Genomic DNA, 21,316 nt, shown 5'->3' on the forward strand with positions numbered 1-21,316 from the left:
ATGGGCTAGCCCAGTCTTGGTTACTCTCTTATAGCACATGGGCTAGCCCAGTCTTGGTTACTCTCTTATAGCACATGGCTAGCCCAGTCTTGGTTACTCTCTTACAGCACATGGGCTAGCCCAGTCTTGGTTACTCTCTTACTGTATATGGGCTCCAGCCCCACTTGTAGATCATTATAATGAGCCCACCTGAATAATCTAAAATATTTTATCCCACCCCAGGCAGCCAATAATGCCCTGTTCCTGTAAGTTACCCATTTTCCAAATTCCTCCTCTTACTCTGTCTGCCCTGGGTTTGATGGCAGTCTTTGCTCTGTCTGCCCTGGGTTTGATTGGCAGTCTTTGCTCTGTCTGCCCTGGGTTTGATTGGCAGTCTTTGCTCTGTCTGCCCTGGGATTGATTGGCAGTCTGCTGTCTGCCCTGGGTTTGATTGGCAGTCTTTGCTCTGTCACCTCACCTCTGTGGGCTCTTTGTGGCTTCTTTCTTTCCCCTCCTTGCTTGGCTTTGAGATGAAGTAGAGAAGGAAAGTGGGGGGGAGGAGCTTAAAGTTTGACCCTAATCTGATACAGAACTCAAGAAGAGATATTCGGATGTCATCAAACTGTCATTAGAATGACCTAGATAGCACATGTGACAGCCCTTTGTAGGAATCAAAAAAGTTCATTTTGAGACCAGCCCCTTAGTCACTGAAGGTCATCATTATCCAAAACTGTGCAAAGAATATGTTTGGACCAGGCTACTGGGTCTCAGAGATGACTCCTGGGTGCAATGTAACCTGGGAAATGTAGATGTACTACTCCCACCCACCCCAAGGGCTTCAGAAACTCTGGCTCCCCACACCGCCCTCCTGTGTTTCATCAAGCCCCTAGAGTGTTCTGATTTTATTCTAGAGTACTCAGAACCCCTGAATTCCATTTTGATATCTGAGTTCCCACCAATTATCATCAACAAATAGATGTATAGGTATGTAAAATTAAATACAATTTTTAGCAAGAAGAGGACAAGAAAATGCTCAGTTTTCTTAGACCTCCATTATTTAGTATTTCATTTCAAAGCCAGAGCTGAGTGATATAGTTCTATTTCAATTAAAAGTACATCTAGATAAAATAAAATCACATCCTAGATCCACACCATCACACTTCTAGAAGTCTATGACTCAGAGACTCTTAAGGCATATGACCTAAAGGTCTTGTGTGTCATTGACACTTGTCATGCGCTTCACTCCACAGGTCTACAACACGGGCCCCAGCACCCTTCCCGGGTCATCTGTCAGCATCTCCTTCCCCAGCCGGCTGTCACCTGGTGGCGCAGAGATGTTTCAGGTCCAGGACATGGTGGTGAGTCCTCCATTTGTGTCCTATATTGGTTTCAGCTTTGAGCTGCCTGTATGAAATTTGTATCCACTTACCCTGGAATCTTCTCAGGAGGCTCAGGAAGTCAAAGTGATTTCACACTTAGGAGACATACCAGGGGAACCCTGAAGAAAGACATTCATCTCTATGTTGAGGCAATTTGATTGATGCCACCAGACCTGGGAAGGGATAAGGAAGGAATGGTTGCAAATTCATCCCCTGGGGTGGTTTGTGGTACCTCTGGAAACTCATGAAGACTATCTGCAGGCTTGTGTGTGTGTGTGTGTGTGTGTGTGTGTGTGTGTGTGTGTGTGTGCATTTCCTTGAGAAGAGCCTCAACATTTATACAGATTCTCAAAGGAACCTGATACCCAGGGATTAAAATCGGTGAGGTAAGACATATGCATGATGAGGCTGAAACACAAGTTCATGTGCAGAATATGAGGCCACCTGATCCTGTGTCACTGACTGTAGCTGACTTTGTCTAAGGGACGGACGCTTTCTAAGCCATGTGTGTTCAGTGCTACATACCCGCTTGAAAGTGCACTCCTTAGCTCCAAGGATTCTCTCCCATCTTTCATCCTGGGAAGATCCCAGTTGCTAACGGGCTCAGGCCTCCCTTATTTTACACTCTTTCCCTGGGGCTCAGCAAGACCCACAGGTCAAAATCTAGCCTGTACTGATGACATCACCAGTTTCTCTCCAGCCCAGACCCCTTCTGGGAATCTCAGGATTTACCAACCAACTACATCAATGCCTAATGAACATCTCGGTTTTATTTAAACTCCAGTGTCATCCCCTCCTGCTCATTTTTGTTGTTCTTGTTGCTGCTTACGACACAATATTGTTGATGGGGTAGATTATAAAGAAAGTAGGTTTATTTTGGCTTACAGTACTGACCTAGTGTAGTCTAGGGGTATAGCTCATACAGTGAGGACCTTTGTGTCAACAGTATCCCAAGGTGGTACAGATCACCATGTGGCATGGAGTTTGTGCATGTGTCTGTACATGTGAGTGTATGTGTGTGTATGTGTGTGTGTATGTGTGTATGTATGTGTGTGTATGTGTGTATCTATGTGTGTGTATGTATGTGTGTGTGAGTATGTGTGTGTGTATCTATGTGTGTGTATGTATGTGTGTGAGTATGTGTGTGTATCTATGTGTGTGTGTGAGTATGTGTGTGTGTGTATGTGTGTGTATGTGTGTGTATATGTGTGTATCTATGTGTGTATGTATGTGTGTGTATGTGTGTGTATATGTGTGTATCTATGTGTGTGTATGTATGTGTGTGTGTATCTATGTGTGTGTATATATGTGTGTGTGTGTGAGTATGTGTGTATGTGTATGTGTGTGTGTGTATGTGTGTGTGTGAGTATGTGTGTGTGTGTGTGTGAGTATGTGTGTGTGTATGTATGTGTGTATGTGTGAGTATGTGTGTGTGTGTGTGTGTGTGTGTGTATGTATATTTCACTAGGCTCTGTTTCTCCTTTTATGTAAACACCAGCATTTGATTACAGGATACCTGTACCCGCTGGTGATTTTGCTTAATCTCAGTCACCACCAAAGGTCCCCTCTTTAAGCACTGTGTACTAAGCACTGCCATATTAAAGGCAGGAGCTTAGCTACCAGTGTACTAGAGAGCAAACCGCATCCACACCATAGCACGTTCGTTTCAGGCCCGCTTCTCTACCTCAGCAGGCTGCCACTCTGTCCTTCAGTCCAGGGCCAAGGCCGTGCGTCATCCTAAATTCCTCTCCTCATTCCCGTTATACCCAGCATACAAGCAAACCTAACACGTGCTCCTCCATGAAGGTCCCACACTTAGCACTGTTTGTGCCTTTGCTTCCAGAGCCCTAGTCTAAATGCTGCCATCTGTCACTCTGGTTGTGGTAAGTGGCCCCTTCACTGGGGTCCCTGTCTTTGCCCTGGTCTCTTACAGCCCATCCTTGGTTGGGTCTTGACACACTTCTATGTAAAACCTGCCCTTGACTTGCTTTCTTCCATAATGTCAGCCTCCTCCTTCCACCTCCTCTTACCCAGCCTCCTCTTACCCAGCCTCTCCTGCTCAGCCTCCTCCTTCCACCTCCTCTTACCCAGCATCCTCTTACCCAGCATCCTCTTACCCAGCATCCTCTTACCCAGCATCCTCTTACCCAGCCTCCTCTTACCCAGCATCCTTGTACCCAGCCTCCTCTTACCCAGCCTCCTCTTACCCAGCATCCTCTTACCCAGCCTCCTCTTACCCAGCATCCTCTTACCCAGCCTCCTCTTACCCAGCATCCTCTTACCCAGCATCCTCTTATCCAGCCTCCTCTTACCCAGCATCCTCTTACCCAGCCTCCTCTTGCTCAGCCTCCTCCTTCCCACCTTCTCTTACCCAGCACCCTCTTACCCAGCCTTCTCTTGCTCAGCCTCCTCTTACCCAGCCTCCTCCTTCCCACCTCCTCTTACCCAGCATCCTCTTACCCAGCCTCCTCTTACCCAGCCTCCTCCTTCCCACCTCCTCTTACCCAGCATCCTCTTACCCAGCCTCTCTTGCTCAGCCTCCTCCTTCCCACCTCCTCTTACCCAGACTCCTCTTACCCAGCATCCTCTTACCCAGCATCCTCTTACCCAGCATCCTCTTACCCAGCCTCTCTTGCTCAGCCTCCTCCTTCCCACCTCCTTGTTGTTTGCAGGTGGTGTTCCACCTCCAGCACTCAGCCTCCCTCTCCTTTACAGAACTGCTCTTTCCTCAGAGGTCCATGAAGCCTCCTCCTCCAGGTTCTATCAGTGAGCCCCTCCTTCAGCCTCTGCCTTGACACTCCTCACCCCTCTTGCCTGCTCACATGTCACCTTGTCACCAAGCTGACACCCTACATCTATTTTTTCATTAGGTCATTTAAACTGCCTCCTGTCTGACCGTCTAACATAAGGATAGGAATCAACACCCCCCTCTCTCTCTCCCTCTCTCTCTCCCTCTCCCTCTCTCCCTCTGTGTGTTTGTGTATGTGTGTGTGTGTGTATGTGTGTGTTGCTCCTTGCCTATCTCCCACTCCATGTGTGTCTTCTGTGTCTATCTGCCTCTGTGTGTGTATGTCACTCTCTCTGTCTCTCTCTGTGTCTGTCTGTATGTCTTTCTCTCTTTCTGTCTCTCTCTCCCCCCTCTCTCAGACCTAATGTAATGCCCAGACTATAATACAGATGTTCAGAAAACATCTGTGGAGCATGAGAACAATTCCATATTCTAAAGTAGTTGCTGAGTCTGAGTTCAGGAAACACTACACTCTCAACAGAGCCCTCTGCCGGGTGACTTGATTTAGAGTTGAGGGGTGGTTTAATCTCCAGGGAGATGGAGTGTGAGGCACCCACCTCTCTCTGAAGCTCTGGCAAGGTGACTCAGCAGAGTCACCACACAGGAAAGCACACGTAAGCTGGGTTGAGAGCATCAGGAAAGCATGGGAGGGGTAGGCAGCCAGCCAGAGAGATGGTCTCTCCATACATGGTTTGAAACACGGGCAGCAAGCCCATGGCCTGTGGTACATTTAAGCCTAGAGTCTAAAGGACACTGCCACGGGGTGGAGGTCTGGGAAGCTTTGGGGGATGCCGTCATGGTTTCTGGCATCAGTGTCCTCTTGGGTCACATGGGCCAGAGACTAAAACCATGTGAGTATTATAAGTGCTGAGCGGGTCCTGGTCCCTGAGGTGTCTACTCAGTTGCTTGGTTGCCTCATTCTATGCCTGTGTACCCTGTGCTGTGCCCTTGTCTGTGGGCCCTGCTGAGCCTACCCAATCCCCAACTATCGCGTACCAATGGAGTGACACTGTCTGAGCTTAGCTTGAGCTCAGCAAGGCACACACGCTTATCTTCTTGCTTTTTAGTTTTAGTGCTGACGATTGAGCCCATGCAAAGCACACATTCTACCACTGAGCTGCCCCCACGCCTCTCCTTCTTAACTGTTGTAACTATAGTAACCAAAGCCCTGCCTCGTCTTCAATATCTGGAAGAATAGTGTTCTCATTCCATTCTATATGGCACAACAGTATTCTGTAAGAGCTGATCATATAAACATCTACAGAGTTATAGGGAGACACAGGCCCCATCTACCCTACCTCATGAGCAGAAGTAACTATGGACCAAACCAGAGCTTTAAGTCACTTGGGTATTCAAGGTGCTTAAGAACCATGTGGTATGTATTCTTTCTCATCTTTCCTGATCTATTATCCATGGATATGTGTTAGGTTTTCCAAAGGGTTTTCAGAGTGGCTTCTCTGTGTATCTAGCTGGTGATCCTGAAACTCCCAAGAAGAAAGAGGAGCTGGCTTCTGGTTTTTGAGTTCTCAGAAGCAAACCCTTAGGTTTTTTTTTTTTTTTTTCAAAACCATATTTAGGGCATGGTCAGTCACAGAATTCTCAGTGGCTAACCCCAGTGAGAAGACCAGCCATGAGCATTAGCCTGAGATAGCAATATGAACATTAGCCTGAGATAGGAAACCAATTCCCAGAAAGCAAATGTTGAGGCACTGTGTTCTTGTGAAGAGCCTTCACTGTGTGACTGGTGAGGAGACGGTCATATGGGTGGCATGTTGCAACAACAAGGATCCCAGACACTTGTCTCAGAGGCCTGAAGCTAGCTCACCCTTGGTGTTAGGGCCCCTGTTTTCTCAAGGTGAAGGTAGTCTCTGGCCCAATCCAGCCCTCTCTTGCTCTGTGGAGCCTGAGACCCCTCAGCAGATCAGTTGTGACTGGCTAAGGCCATGATGTTTCTACCGCATCCTTAATGACTTTGAATGGAATAGGGATTTCATTCAGGGGACTCGGGTAGTCTTCTAGTTTCCTTTCTGCTCCAGGAATAAAAACAACCTGACCAAAAGCGACTTGAGTAGAAGAATGGGTTTATTTAGCTTATACTCCCAGGTCACAGTCCAGCACTGAGGAAATTCAGAACAGGAAGTCAAGCAAGGACCTTGAAATAGAAACCATGGAGAATGCTGCCTCGCTCCCAGGTTCACACTCACGTAGCTTTCCTATGCAACCCAGGGCCGACATTTCTGCAATGGTGCTGCCCACACTGAGCTGGAGCCTCTTACATCAGGACAGTCCCTCATAGACTATACAATCCCTTAACTGAGACTCACTTCTGGGATGCCTCCAGCATGTATCTAGTTAACAGTTAAAGCTAAAGAAGCTGCTTAGCTTAGGAGTACTCACACCTGCGCCTCTCAGGAGTACTCACACCTGCGCCTCTCAGGGGTACTCACACCTGCGCCTCTCAGGAGTACTCACACCTGCGCCTCTCAGGGGTACTCATGAGTAGAGCCTCCAAGACCCTGAGTGCTTTCTAGAAGACTTGCATCAAGCACACAACCTCCTGCAGAAGGAGAGGACATGGAGAAGGAGAAAGAGGAAGAGGGGGGAGGAAGAGAGGAGAGGAGGAGGAGGAGGAGGAGGAAGAGGAGGAGGAGAAGAAGAAGAAAGAGAAGGAAGAGGAGGAGGAGAAGAAGAAAGAGAAGGAAGAGGAGGAGGAGAAGAAGAAGAAAGAGAAGGAAGAGGAGGAGGAGAAGAAGAAGAAAGAGAAGGGAGAGGAGGAGGAGGAGAAGAAGGAGGAGGAAGAGGAGGAGGAGGAGGAGGAGAAGAAGAAGAAGAAGAAGAAGAAGAAGAAGAAGAAGAAGAAGAAGAAGAAGAAGAAGAAGAAGAGGAGGAGGAGGAGGAGGAGGAGGAGGAGGATTAGGAGGAGGAGGAGGAAGAGGAGGAAGAGGAGGAAAAGAAAAAGAAGAGGAAGAGGAGAAGAAGGAGGAGGAAGAGGAAGAAGAGGAAGAGGAGGAGGAGGAAGAGGAGGAAAACAAGAATGAGAATAAGAACAAGAACAAGAATAAGGAGAAAGATAGTTCCCAAAGGTGGAAGTTGTATACAGACCATTCAGCAAATGATGTAAAGAGATTTGAGAAGAACTCACAGAAAACCTGTACAATGTAGAAAAAAAGAAAATGAATTCAAGCTATGTAGTTGGTTTTTCTTTTTAAAACATGAAAACAAGTACTGAATATTCTCATAACCCCTGGATGGGAAGCCTATCTCCTAACCCAGTCACAAATCCCCGAAGAAAAGACAGACAGATGTACCAGTCACTTTTCTGTTGTAATGCCATGGCCGAAGGCAACTTAGGGAAGAAAGAACTTATGTGGGCTCCGAATTTTAGTGTCTATAATGGGGCAGCAGGCAGGGGAGCAGGAAACTGACTTACCATGTCCTCAACTGCAAACACAGAGTAGAGAGAGGACAGGAATGGAGCAAAGCCAGCCGCTGGTGCCGTGCTTCTGTCAAGTCTGTGCCACTAACAGAGGAAGTGCTCTGAACCTGAGCCTACGGGAGACATTTCTCATTCAGACCACCTGCAGATGTAAATCTATAAAGATGTTAGCCTTTCGTAGCATGAAAACACTTCACAGGTAAAGCTCAAAAGTACTTGGGAAGAGATGTTTGCAACATAGGGAAGGGACCTATTATTTATTTTTCAAAATAACAAAGAAAAGCCAGAAAAAAAAAATCATACAAATGGGGGTGGGCAGAAAATCCACAGGAGAAGTTTAAGTGGGAAAGGAGCAAACCCAGCCTCCCTGTAACGAGACCATTTCAAGCTAATGACGTTCAAGCAGGTTGTTGGCTGAGATCAAGAACAATGAGTATGCATGCCCACAGGCAAAAAAGACAGAAAGAGAAACCGTCAGAACTTAAACCTGAGTCCTAATGCTAGGAATCTGTTCTAAGAGACTGTAATCTACTGAGCCAAAAGTCTGCCTTTCTGAGAGGAGGTTTGCATTACCAGGGTCGCAGCATCACCACCAGCCTTTCTTAACCTGACGAAGCGGAAGGCAACTCCATGTATTCCATCCCAGTCCTGAGAGGGGGCTGTTAGAGTCAAGATAACAATTAATACTAAGTTTATATTATGAGGACCTTGTCACAGGCTGGGGAGACAGCTTGGGAAAGAGTTAGAGGACCAGCCAAGGTCTGAGTTCATAAGAACCTGGGTTGTACTCACTCTTGACCACTGGACTGCACAGCCACCTGCAAGGCCTCATGACATCATTCTGTCTGTCAATCATGACGTCACCCAGCTGCAGCAACACCATCTACAAGACAGACTCAGGCCACACCTGAGCTTCTGACTCCGAACCTACACTCGGACAAGCCCTGCATGGTTCACGCGCACGCCCCTGTTTGAGAAGCCCTGTCCTCATCGTCATATTTCCTCCAATGTGCTTCCATGTTCCTGTCAGGCACAGTTCCCTGTTGGATGGCAGTTGTTGCTAAATTAGGCTGTCAGGAGAATTTGGTTTTAAGCCACATGTCCTTCCACTCAACAAGTACTTTACACCCAGCACATGTCACTGGCCGGGTTACAACAGAGAACAAAAGAAAGACAGAGTGTAATTGCTCCCAGCCCATGTGTAGCTAACCTTCTGGTGAACGAAGACAAATATAAGGAAAGCCTACAGTGCATCGCTTGGTGCGAATGCCATGGAGGCGAACTGAGGAGGTAGAAGACGGTTGGAAGACAAGGGTGGGGAGTGGTCAGCAACATCTCCGAGTCCTCCTGTCAGGGCAGTTCGCAAAGCAACTCCAGGAGATCACTCTTCCTGATGGCCTTGACATGGTTACAGATGGTCTGTCTGCCTTGTCATTACTTGGCTTGATTTTTCTCTTTAAAAGTACCAGCCCCTGACCCCTTGAGGCTACCCCAGCACGGTGTTCAGAGCCAACTCCCAGAAGTCTATGTACGTACACTCCTGAAAGCTCATGCAGGAGGAGGTCCCTATCACCACGAGTCACTCACTGTTCTGTCAGTGGCTGTCCACGGTGACATTGATGTTGGAAGTGATGATCTCCACAGAAGAAACATCCTGGGTTTTACGATTTGGCTAGCCTTGGATGCTAATTGCAACAAGGAGTCTCCCTTGCTGCAGGCTGAGACTCAGCGTGTACCCCAGCCACGCCTGGTGTCTTCCTGAGCCAGCAGATAACACAGGTCCGACTGAGCAACTCAGTTCTGCCTTAACATCCACCACTGTGCCCAGCAGCAGGGACCCATGCTGCTTCTCCCACCCCCTCCTCCCTCAGCCCTCCTCGGGTGGAATTCAATGGCTTGCCCTGTTCCTGGGTGAGAGGGTCTTTCTGGGGAGAGCACTAGGCTTCAAGTCCCCCAGCCCCAGCATGGAGAGATGGACTTACTGCCCCGGAGTGGCTTAGGGGATTACATGATCTAGCCCTCTGTCTTTGTGCAGAGTGTGGTCCAGATGTCTTTTCGGTACAACAGAACCATATTTCCAGCAAGTTCTCTCTGCTAAGCCATCCCAGCATCCCTCAAATCCCACTGTTATGACTAGCCCTGGTCTCTCAAGCTCCTTTCCCTCTTGACCTTTTCTTAGCTAAAATGGAAAACCGTTGCCTCATTCCCTCGCAGAGAAGTTGAGCTCCTGCCTAATCATTCTCACCCCCTTCTTTTCCAAAAAAAGATGAGAACTATTTTCTCTCTTCCCTATCCTGGGGCATTGCCTTTGTTTTCTCTGTGGGCTCCAAAAAGGAAGAACAAAAATTCAGAACAAACCAGCACATGCTGTGATTTTTGCTCAGTCTCTCCCACCCGGAGCTGTCACTGCTCCAATGGTGAGAACCTGCTTTGCAGCGGAGAACTTTATCTGGCCATGATTGCTTCTCTGTGTAATTCTGAGACACTCTTGAGGGTCTCTGTAAAAAAGATCAAACAGGAGGCTCCAGTGATAGACCCTGGTGATTCCAGCACTAGGGAGGCAAAGATGGGAAGATCTCTGGGGTTTATGTGTATGTGTATGTGTCTGTATGTGTGCACACACACACATCTATACACTCACACACATACATACACACATATACACACATACATATGCACACACACACATCTATACACTCACACACATACATACACACATATACACACATACATATACACACATACACATATATACATATACACACACATATAGACACACACCACACACATATACACATATACACACACATACACACACATAGACATATATACATACACACACACATACAGACACACACCACACACATATACACACATATACACATATACACACACATACAGACACATACCACATACACATACACACATACACATATATACACACACATACATACACATACATATACACATATACATACACACATATACACATACATACACACATACATATACCCATATATATACATACACATACATACATACATACACACACCATGCATACATACATATATACACACATACACATGCATATACACACACACCACACACACATACACACATATACACACACATACATACATATAAATGCACACACATATACACATACATACATGCATATATGCATGCATACATACACATGCACACACACATACACACTAACAAGAAGATTGTATTGGCTCAACCACAAGGTCTGAAACCCTCCATACATACCCCAAATCTTCTGGCCATATTGTTCACTAACCCACCATAACCTCCCTCTGACTTACCTTCCAGCACTCTCACCCGTAAGGCTGCTGAGCAAGCCACTGTGTACTTCCCTGGGCCCTTTCCTTGCTCACAGCTCCTTCTCCTTTCCCGTTCATCCCCCATATCCAATTCCCAGATCCTCTCTTCCATCATGCCTTCCTGGGTTTCATGTAGATGATACTTCAGAATGTAGGTCCGAGTCCAGAGCCTGCCCTCTCAGGGAGTCTGCCCAGGCCACCAGCCCCAAGTCTGTGAACCTCACTCTAGGTTCCATTTCACTGTGGCATTTCCTTTCCAGATTTGTCACTCACTAAAGTCACTATACTTGATGTCTTTCACCTCCTCTCAGGAGAGCCAAACGTCACGAGAACGAAGGACATAGCCTGTTCTCTGTGTGCGTCCACACTCAGTGCCTGGGCGAAAGTATAAGCTGGGAGAAATAAAAATTCCATGGCCCACATCAGCTACACCGCCACCAGATATACTTCCTCTGCCATGAGCTAGGGAGGCAGATCCTTAGCTATCAATAAACTCTACAGTATATCTAGAGGGTACTCCATATGTCCAGAAAGATCTGAAAATTTTGTAGTCACTGGAATCCCTAAATAGAGCCATTTTTGAAAATGCCACTCACCCACCAGCAGAAGTTGCCTTCATTTCCATCTGAGAATCAAAAGGAAGGTGATGTTTTCACATCAGATAGATGGTTGTTATGGAATCACATTTCTTCATACCCTACCCCCTTACATACCCACTGATCTTGTCAGTAGCTCTAAACTACTTTTTCTTCTTTATGTATATGTATAGATGTGAGTCACATAGTAAAGTTTCATAAATAGATCAGGATAAGGTCTGGGTTTTTTTTCTCAACAAGAGCCAAATACTTTTTAAGAAGGGGGAAATGTTTGCTTGAATTCTGCAGCAGTAGTTAAAGAGAGATTGTAGAATTGTAGAGTGATAGTTGCATTTCTGGGCATTTGATCTAGGTGAGCTCAGCCAGAAGGCAAAATTGTGTGTCTGTGCGCTGTGTCTGTACACCATTCACACGCTCTGGATGTAGGGACAAGCTGGCCAGGGCTGTGTGGACATCATACAAGCCAGAGGCTGACCTTTGAACAATGTGGACATCAAGAATAAAGCAAGCCAGCAGAGCCGTCTCCTTGCTGACCTAGGGCTCCCTTTCTTATCACAGTGTCCCAGCTGCCATGGGGTGGCTTACATGCATGGTGTTTTCTGGCCCCCAACATGAATAGGCCTGAAAGGGGGAGCTAACCAATCAGCTTCCCTTCAGCCCTTAAAACAAACGTGACCCCCAGCCTTGCTGCTGCAGGCATAATGGGATGTTAAAGAAGTCCCTAACAGAAATTTCACTGAAGATAAACAGAGCTCATCAGCCATTGCCGAGAAACACATGGTTCTCATTTAACTTGCTGAGGCCAAACTGAGTGTGCCTCAGAAACATAAAAAATGGGGACTGGCTTTCTCACGTGCACCCCAAAATCCTTCTGACCTTAAGGCATTGCCTTGTCATTACCAGGCCCTGAGAAGTAGTGGTCTCTCTGGCCATTGGGGTCCCACCCTTTGCCTCTTCTTAAATTTCCTGGACACTAGGCCTGAGGCACACTTCAGACTTCCTGAGATCCTTGAAACCTGAGACCCAGGGAATCCATTACCAGCTTCACTTTCCGCTGCTCTGGTTGCGCACGCCTCCAAAAAGCAGTGTAAGGGGTTAGATAGAGTGTGGCGGGTGGGTTGGCACCCAGATGGTTACAGACCTTTTGAAAGAAGGAGGGTCTTCAAATAATATGCCTGATGGGTGCAGAGTGAATCCTGCAAAGCTGGATGGGCCTGAACTTTGTTCTTTACTGTAGCAGGATAGAAGAACCAAACTGGAATTTAAACAAACTAATACAATTCCAAGGTCTGTGTTGTGTCCCAGTGGGTGGGGGTGGGGGAGTGTGACAGGTCCATTCATTATCCAAATCAGTAGAGCATCCATCCCACTTCCAAAGCATCTCACCATCTGGGGAAGGCGAGCATCTCGGGCCTGCATGTCAAGTGCTCAGATAACGTATTTACGCCTCCATCTCTCACTGCGACGATCCAGCCACATCTGGAAATTCTTCGCTGTCACTTCATCTCCAAAACTACTTCCCTTCTGTATCACTTTAGCTCTAGTAAAGGCCATCATGCCTGTGAAATGGGCCTCTCTGGGGCCCGCCTTTCTCTGATTACATGGAAATGAATTCTCTTTTATGGTGTGGCCTGCACTCTTGACTCCCTGGCATAGTGGCTGATTGCCGCTAAAGGGGAGAAAAAGGGCTCTGGGCTGAGGGTGGAAGCCTGTGTCAGCTCTCCCTAGACCTGGTGGAAATACAGGCATTCCTCTGTGGCAGGAGAGCTGGCAGGCTCACAGCAGGCTCACACTCTGCCTCCTGGAGCGTTGGTATCAGGGCTTCTTTTCTCCTCTGTCTAGTCTTCGGTCTCAGTGACCTCCTGACCTCTCAGACAGAACACAGCTTTCCTTGGTGTGATGAAAAGCAGCGGAGCAAAAATATATTTTCTCTAGGAGATAGTTTTCAATTAGAAAGAAGACATCTAAGCCAAAGTCACAACATTTTCAGGATTTTAAATTTACACTCTCGATCCAGCCAACTGGTCAAGGTTCCTGTTACAATTAAGAAAAGAATACACTATGCTTACTGTAATTCTCTCTCTAGAGTTAAAAGACATAGGCTGTTGTGATGGTCGTGACCCATCCCCCAACTCTGCAGATTTCAAGTGAGCTGTTACTGTGGGCAGCTGTTAAAGCCTTTGCGTCTCCTTTCTATTTCAACAAGAAAACTCTCTAGCTGAGGTCCTATTGACAGGAAACTGGAGCATTAGGGGGTGGGGCTAAGCAGAGCTATAGCCTTCTCTGTGCTTATTTCATAGAGCTTGGGATGATGGGAACAGGTTTCTCCTTTGGAATTCTATTTGTGTGCTGGAACCTCTAGCTACATGTAGGGATAAACTATCAGAACTCTGGGCTGGAGATGTGGCGCCATCAATAGAGTGCTAGGCACACAGGCATGAGCAATCGATCTCAGATTCCCAACACCTACCAGGCATGGCAGTGTGCACCAGTAATCCCAGAACTGGGTAGGCAGAGACAAGAGAATCCCTGGGGTATGCTGGCCAACTCACTCTAACTGAACCAGTGCATGCCAGCTTCACTGAGATGCATCTCTAAAGAATAAGGGGGCGGGGGGGGGGGGGGGGGGGGGGGGGGAGCTGGAGAGATGGCTCAGCGGTTAAGAGCACCGACTGCTTTCCAAAGAATAAGGAGGGGAAATGACTGAGGAAGACACCCAACCTTGACCTCTGCTGTGTGTGCTCTCACACATACACACACACACATTCATATGCACACGCGCTGACACACATGTACATGTACACAGAAAGAGAGAGAGAAAGAGACAGATAGACAGAGAAGAATCACATGCCAAACTGATAGGCAGGGAGTCTTTCACAAAGTGTAAGAATTGCTATATGCCCTTACACACACACACATACATGTGCACACACACTGACACACATGTACATGTGCACACAAAGAGACAGACAGACAGACAGACAGACAGAGGAGTATCACATGCCAAACTAATAAGCAGAGAGTCTTCCACAAAATGTAAGAATTCTTCTCTCCTTAGAAGGACATGTCCACGGACGTCTCTAGGACCTCTCTGCTGTCTTTAACTGGTGGGACGTCAACACTCAGAAGCTGTGCTCTCTGCCTTTCAAAGCATGGGCAACATAAAGCTAGGTGCATCCACAGCTGAGAGCTTACCAGGGCTCTTCTTTCTATCTCAGGCCTTGTATTAGGCAGCCCCACCCCTGCCCGGACAAGCTGAATGAATCAGGAGTGACTTTCTGTGGGTAGTAAGTACCACACGGTTTGAAGTAGATGCTGAACACGCAAACCTTTAGCTGCTTTAGATGAATAATGCCATCTGACCATCCGTCAGACAGTACTGAGAAACACCTGGTAGTCACTCACAGCAATGTAACTTAATACAAGTGGGGGGCGGCTGGGAGGATGAATGTAGTCCACTTTTTGCTAAATGGAGCAGAATGGAATTGGTTTATTTATGTAGGGACAGGTATAATTAACCAATTGGTGTCAGGTTTCAAGCATTTTAATGAGTCCCGAAATGAACATCCCCACAACTGCTATGGAACACAGTGAGCCCCCTACAGTGGAATGGGGATCGCCCTCTCTTCTGATCTCTCTACTCCCAGAGTAGGTAGTTGGTAATTGAATTAGCAGAGCTGGCATTCACAACATTCTCTTGGTATCCCATCTCAAAGGGCGTGTGAATTCAGAGAATTCAGAAGGGCCCAGCAGTTAAGTCTCAGGCCTGGTCATGTTTACCCACTTGACATCAGCTGTGGTTAGGTAACATGAGACAAAAAAGCGGGCCCAGAGAAGTGGCAGGGAACAGAATGTCGGCTGACAGAGAAACAGGAGTTAACGGGAAACACATGTTCTTGGCAAAAATGAACCTGTGCTGCTCCACCAGTCAGCTCTGGCTCCTGAGTGACGCAGTTAGTTCAGGTTTCTACTTACCGTCTCTCTGATGGTGCCCCTGAGGCATGGATTCAGGCAAATTTTGATGACCGTCTCTGTGAAACCCCAGCTGGCGGTGTGTAATCAGGAGAGTGAGCTAGAGCTGATGAAAGAGTCATCCAGGCCTCAGATGTGCTGTTAAAATAAAAGTCAGGCGCAGAGGGGCACATTCAGGAGGCAGGAGCAGGTGGTCTACACAGTGAGTTCCAAGCAAGCCAGAGCTATGTAGAGACAAAGAAAAGAAAGAAAAGAAAGTGCTAAGTTCCTTAGTTCTGGGACAGGTTAACCTGCACAAATCTCACATCCTCTTCCTTGGCTCAGAGCCTTCACTGGTGCTCCTCCTCCCCCCACCCCTCCCTCTGCAGAACCACCCTTCTCCTAAGATTTGCTTACAAGGCTTTGGATTTATTGTGCAAAGTGGATAACAATGCACAGAGCAGAGGTTCAAGAGGCAAGCGGTTTAGGAAGCTACAAAGTCAAGGGGTATGGTGCTAGCCCCTCGCTGTGAGGTCTTTTTGTTGCAGAGTAATGGGGGTGGGTCGTCACCTGCTATGACAGCAGTCTTAGCATACAGGGTGGTGTACAATTTCAATCCTAGCACTCAGGAAGCAGAGGCAGGTAGATCTCTGTGAACTCAAGGTCAGCCTGATCTACTACTGACATTTTAGGCTAGCCAGGGCTACATCGTGAGAACTATCTCCAAAAATTTTTTTTTTAAAAGACAACAATCTCATGAGAATCCATGAGCCCCATGGTGCTTAAATGGATTAATTTATTTATGAAGGTAGAGTCCCATGTACCCTAAGGCCACACCTCCAGGACTGCCAACTTGTGAGGGGGGGGCACATTCACACCACAGCAGGAGTCCTCCACCCAGGCCATCCCCCCTACCTTCACCCAATGCTTGGCCAAGGTTGAACTCAAGGCCACAGTGGGCACCTTCAGGTTTGCTCTTCCTTTCTCTGTGGATTCTGTGCCCCCTCCTCAAGATCTGGGGGAGGCCTGGGAGTTCCGCTGACTAGGGACCACTCTGGGGGAGGCCTGGGAGCTCCCCTGACTCAGGACTGCGCTGAGGCTGGGGATGGACAAACTGTAGTGGTCAGGGTGTGTGAAAGCAGCTGTCCGTCGGGCACCATCTGTAGAGCTGGGTGCTTCGGCACGAAGTGCAGCAGGGACTCTGGCTTCCCAGCCCCTACAGAGCTGCAAGCAGAGGTTGCTGAAGACCCTCACAGCTGCAACGTGTGGGTGACAAATAGAGACCTGATGTCACAGTTTGCCCGGAACACCTCTGATGTCTGTCTGTCTCTTATATCCGGTCAACTCCCCAATTCCACTCAGTCCATTTCAACAGTGGAGTATTATTCAGCCCTAATTAAAATAAAATGTCACCCTGTCATTTGTGGCAACATGGGTGAAACCAGAGGACTTATGTCAGGTGAAGTTAACCAGACATAGAATAAAAATACACATGTTATCATCAAGCAGAAACTAGAAAAGGTGGCCTCACAGTAGCGTGGGTGACAGTGGGCACCAGAGCCCGGGAAGGGTGGAGAATGGTTTAATATGGATGAGGTGAAATGAGGAAGCTAACAGAGAAGGCGCTGAACATCCCCAACACAGACAGACAGACATCCAGGGAGATAGATGCTCCAGCGACTTGGTCTACTTACACACTGCATTCACACTCTCTCTCTCTCACACACACACACACGTACACACACACACAATTAAAAAACCTTTAGCAAGAAAACTCACGCTATGCTCACAAATACATACATATGTATGTATATATATATGTAAAATTTAAAACATTTTGTCAAGTCCCCATTTAGACAGTCACTGGGTCTCCACACTGATGGCAATATTCCCTGCACAAAGGTGTTGCAAGCACCAAATGTTATGTCTCACCTGATAGAATAGTGCCTCCTGGAGACTAGGGTCATGGTTTGCATCTAGACTCTGCATAGAAAAGGCCCACAAACAAGTCCACCCAGCTCCCAAGGAGATGGTCTTGAAGGGTGGAGCTAGAAAAACAAGCCTGGAGTGATGCAGTGATGCTGTGTGCCAGGAGGCTGGAGGAGGACGCCTACAGCAAGTAAAGGCTAGCCCGACAGTGATGCTGTGTGCCAGGAGGCTGGAGGAGGACGCCTACAGCAAGTAAAGGCTAGCCCGACAGTGATGCTGTGTGCCAGGAGGCTGGAGGAGGACGGCTGCAGCAAGTAAGGGCTAGCCTGAGAGTGATGCTGTGTGCCAGGAGGCTGGAGGAGGATGCCTACAGCAAGTAAAGGCTAGCCCGACAGTGATGCTGTGTGCCAGGAGGCTGGAGGAGGACGGCTACAGCAAGTAAGGGCTAGCCCGACAGCACACAAGTTCTCCAGGTCGATAACGGACACCGTGATCCTGAGCCTCACACGCGGAAACATCCTGGTTCCTCTGACCCCTTTTTCTGACCACAGCCTGCAGGACCATTCCTTTCTCACCTGGGGACAGGGGCTGGTGATGTCCAAAGGAAAGTCCAGCTTTCCTTGGCAGTGCCATCACCAGGACAAGAGCCTCAATCTAGGCTTCAAAACCCCATGATTCATGAAGTAAGACCACTTAGAGCAGATGGGACACTATCCTCTGACACCTTAGCGGCATCCAGCCACTACCCTAGGATGACTCTCCTACCACAAGATGTCCATGTCGTCTTAGGCTCCACAGTGTGGGCTCCCAACAATCTCCCACACTACCGCCCTCTCTTGGTTTCAGCTTACACAGTGTTTTCTTTGGGGTCAGGTTTGGAGAGGGCAGATAACAACAGAAAACCCTCAATAACTGTGCCAGCAGGATCCGGCCTCAACAATGTGTCCCGCACCCTCTCGTCCCTGCTTGTGGACTTAGTAAGTTCTTTTGTGCAGATTCCAGTAACCACGGGCCTCCCTCGACTCCCAGGGGTCCTGCCGAGGACCAGCCCTGTCGTGGGAAGCATTTGGGCTCTGGCAGGCTGGGAAAGTATGAGAGTGAGTGGGCAGAGGTGAGCACGGGCAGAGGCCACAGGGCCCTCAGCCAGCTGAAGATGCGGCTGTCGAATAGAAGCCGCGTGGTGCGTGGTGTGACATGGGAAGAAACGTTTATTCGCCCGTGATTTTGAGTAAAGATGATTAAAGCCCAGCTGAGGGGTGTTCTAATTTGCTTTCTCTTGCGTCTATAAACATCCATCGCCAAAAGCTATGGGGAGGAAAGGGTTTATTTGGCTTTCAGCGTGCAGTCCATTGTGCAGGAAGCCAGGGCAGGAACCTGGAGGCCGGAACTGATGCAGAGGCCATGGAGAAATCCTGTAACTAGCTTCCTAGCCAGGGCTCACTCAGCCTGATTTCCATAGCACCCTGGGCCACGAGCCTTCCCACATTTATCGTTAATCAAGAGAATTCCCCGTGGGTTTTCCCAAGGCTGATCTGATAAAAGAGTGTTTTTTGTTTTGTCTTGTTTTAACAAATGAAGTTCTCTAGACAAAATTAACCAGCCCGTGGGGTAGGGTTTTAACAACCTCTTATCTACAGAATGGAAGATGAGGACCCCTGGCTGAGACGATGGTTCTGTGAGTAACGGTGCTGGCTACTAAGCCTGGTAACCTGAGTTTGGTTCCCAGAACCCACATGGTAGGAAAGAACTGATTCTGACCTCCACATGTGTCCCATGGCACACACACCTCCCTCCAGTCACACAGACACAAGATCTGGTCTACAGAGTGAGCTCCAGGACAGCCAGGGCTAGGCAGAGAAGCCCTGTCTCTAAAATAAAATAAAATAAAATAAAATAAAATAAAATAAAATAAAATAAATAAAAATAGACAAAGTCCATGTGATTGGAGAGACAGCTCAGAGGGTTAACATGCTCACCTTTCAAACATGAAGACCTGAGTTCAATCCCCAGCACCCACATTAAAAGGCTAGGGGGTCAGGGCTCCCATTTGTAGTCCTAGTGCTGGAGAGCTGGGAACAGGGGGAGCCTTAGGGGTCATCAGCCAGGCTCCCTAATCTAATTGGTAAGTTCCAGGCCATTGAGGCCATCTCAGAGAAGGGACGCAGTATCTATGGAGCTGACGCTCAAGTCTGTCCTCTGGTCTCTGTGTCGGCGTGTGCCCACACACACAAACATGGACACACATTTTTAAAAGTGAACCACAATTCACAATAGTCAAGTTATAGACCCTACCTAGGCGCTCGTTAGCAGGGCGTAGGCAGTGTAGTGTGTAGACATAGTCAGGCTTGTTTAACCGTAGGGATGAGTGAACTTTGTAAGACACAGGACACGGATGGAATTGGAGACCATCATGTTCAATGAAATAAGAGGGGAGGGGGCAGAAGACAAGAGCGGTGTGTGGGGTAGCACCCGCTCTCTGAGTTCCTCTTACTGGGTTCAGGCTGCTGATAACAGTCAACCACCTAACCTTGGCCAAGCCAGCAGACCTAAGGCCTCAGGTCCTTATCTGACAGCCAAGGCCAAGGACTGCCTGATCTGGGAACTGCCTTCCAAAAGCAACATTCCGGGGTACTCTGTTCCCCTTCCAGGCCCAGAGACAGCACAGAGTGGCCTGGAGTGGCCTGGCCTCCCAGCCTGCAGGCGCTCATACCTCCCATGGGCTGGCCAGCAGTCAACTTGGGGGCTGACAGGAGACAGTGGTAAATGGGTCATCATGGAGGATTCTGGGTTAAAAAAAAAAAGGGTGGATGGTTATCCTCCTCCCTGACTCCACCACAGTCCATCTTCCACCCCTGAATCTAGTGCTAGGGTGTGTGCATGGTACATGGCCCACTCTCAAGAGCACCTCTGCAGGTCTGCCTTCTTTTTATGTCCCTGAACCTCCATCTTTAAAATGGCACCCGATATGGCCCTGTCCCACAGGACCGTTGTGAAGCAGATGTTAAAGGCGAGTGGCCCTCAGAGCTGGTCCCAGATGTTACCCTCACTGTGACCTGTTCATCCTCTCAGAGGAGTGCCTCCCTGCGGTGACCCTGGTCAGGGACTGAGTGACTGAATTTTAGCTGCACCAGATCAGACCCCATACAGACCCTGAGAGCCTTCAGTCTCCTGCTGAGACAGGACCACCCTGAGCATCCCAGAAAAGTGGGTTATTTCCTGACTAAAATGATTCCCGTATAACCACAGTCAGGAGCACTATGGCCAAGGTTTTCATCCACCACCAACTTCAGCTCCTGCTTCCTGCCCCACATTCCACTGGGGGCAGACTGTCATAAGGTATCAGATCCCCTGACTATCACCCCAGAGGCACCCTGTGGAAGAAGAAATTAGTTCTGGCTGTGACTCTGCCCACCCAGGCCTGGCCGTTTCTCATGCGCTCTGCTGCCGTTCCTGGCCCCTGCCCCTCTCTGATGGCACCTGTGGCCGGGTGTCACCACCATCTTCTCACATTGGGGGCTCTTGTGTGAAACCAGCTAGTATGGGTTGGCAGTCAGGTTTCTCCCCGTGCCTGGAGTGCCAGAGCACCAGTTTTCAGAACACTGAGGAACTCTTAGCCCGCCTCGGATTTCAGTGAGGGTCAGTGCGTCTGTCCTACAAGGCTCAGAGGCTTTCTCGGTACCAAGCGGGTGTGTGGTATGATGGCCAGGCCTTGGGGGGTGGGGGTGGGTGGAGGTCTTCACTGGAACTTCTGTGCAGGAAACTGTCTTCTCTGGGCCTGTCAACACTGTCCCCTCAAGGGACAAGCCAGGGACAGAGAGTCCCACGTGATTGAGAATGAAAGGAGACAGAAGGTCTGAGAGCAAGAGCTCACAAAGCCAAACCTCAGGTACCCACCACATGGTTGATACTCCAGT

At 48.4% G+C, this 21,316-nt stretch overlaps 1 protein-coding gene and 1 long non-coding RNA gene across 3 annotated transcripts in view; one reads left to right on the plus strand and one right to left on the minus strand.

The window, feature by feature from the left end:
- LOC116073781 overlaps positions 1-3,897 on the minus strand; it is an 8,782-nt gene extending 4,885 nt beyond the window's left edge. Inside the window, exons 1-2 of the long non-coding RNA XR_004111900.1 lie at positions 3,878-3,897; positions 1,409-1,531 (exon numbers count right to left, since the gene is read on the minus strand). This is a non-coding gene — a long non-coding RNA (uncharacterized LOC116073781). The remainder of the gene's footprint in view (positions 1-1,408; positions 1,532-3,877) is intronic.
- The window catches only part of Itga9 (integrin subunit alpha 9), a 312,929-nt gene that overhangs the window by 257,534 nt on the left and 34,079 nt on the right, over positions 1-21,316 (plus strand). For both annotated transcript variants that reach the window (XM_031345861.1, XM_031345862.1), the window contains one exon: positions 1,230-1,337. In XM_031345861.1, the coding sequence (XP_031201721.1) occupies positions 1,230-1,337 (108 nt within the window). The remainder of the gene's footprint in view (positions 1-1,229; positions 1,338-21,316) is intronic.

Source organism: Mastomys coucha, unplaced genomic scaffold, assembly GCF_008632895.1.
Source record: "Mastomys coucha isolate ucsf_1 unplaced genomic scaffold, UCSF_Mcou_1 pScaffold23, whole genome shotgun sequence".
NCBI classification, from domain to species: Eukaryota; Metazoa; Chordata; class Mammalia; order Rodentia; family Muridae; genus Mastomys; species Mastomys coucha.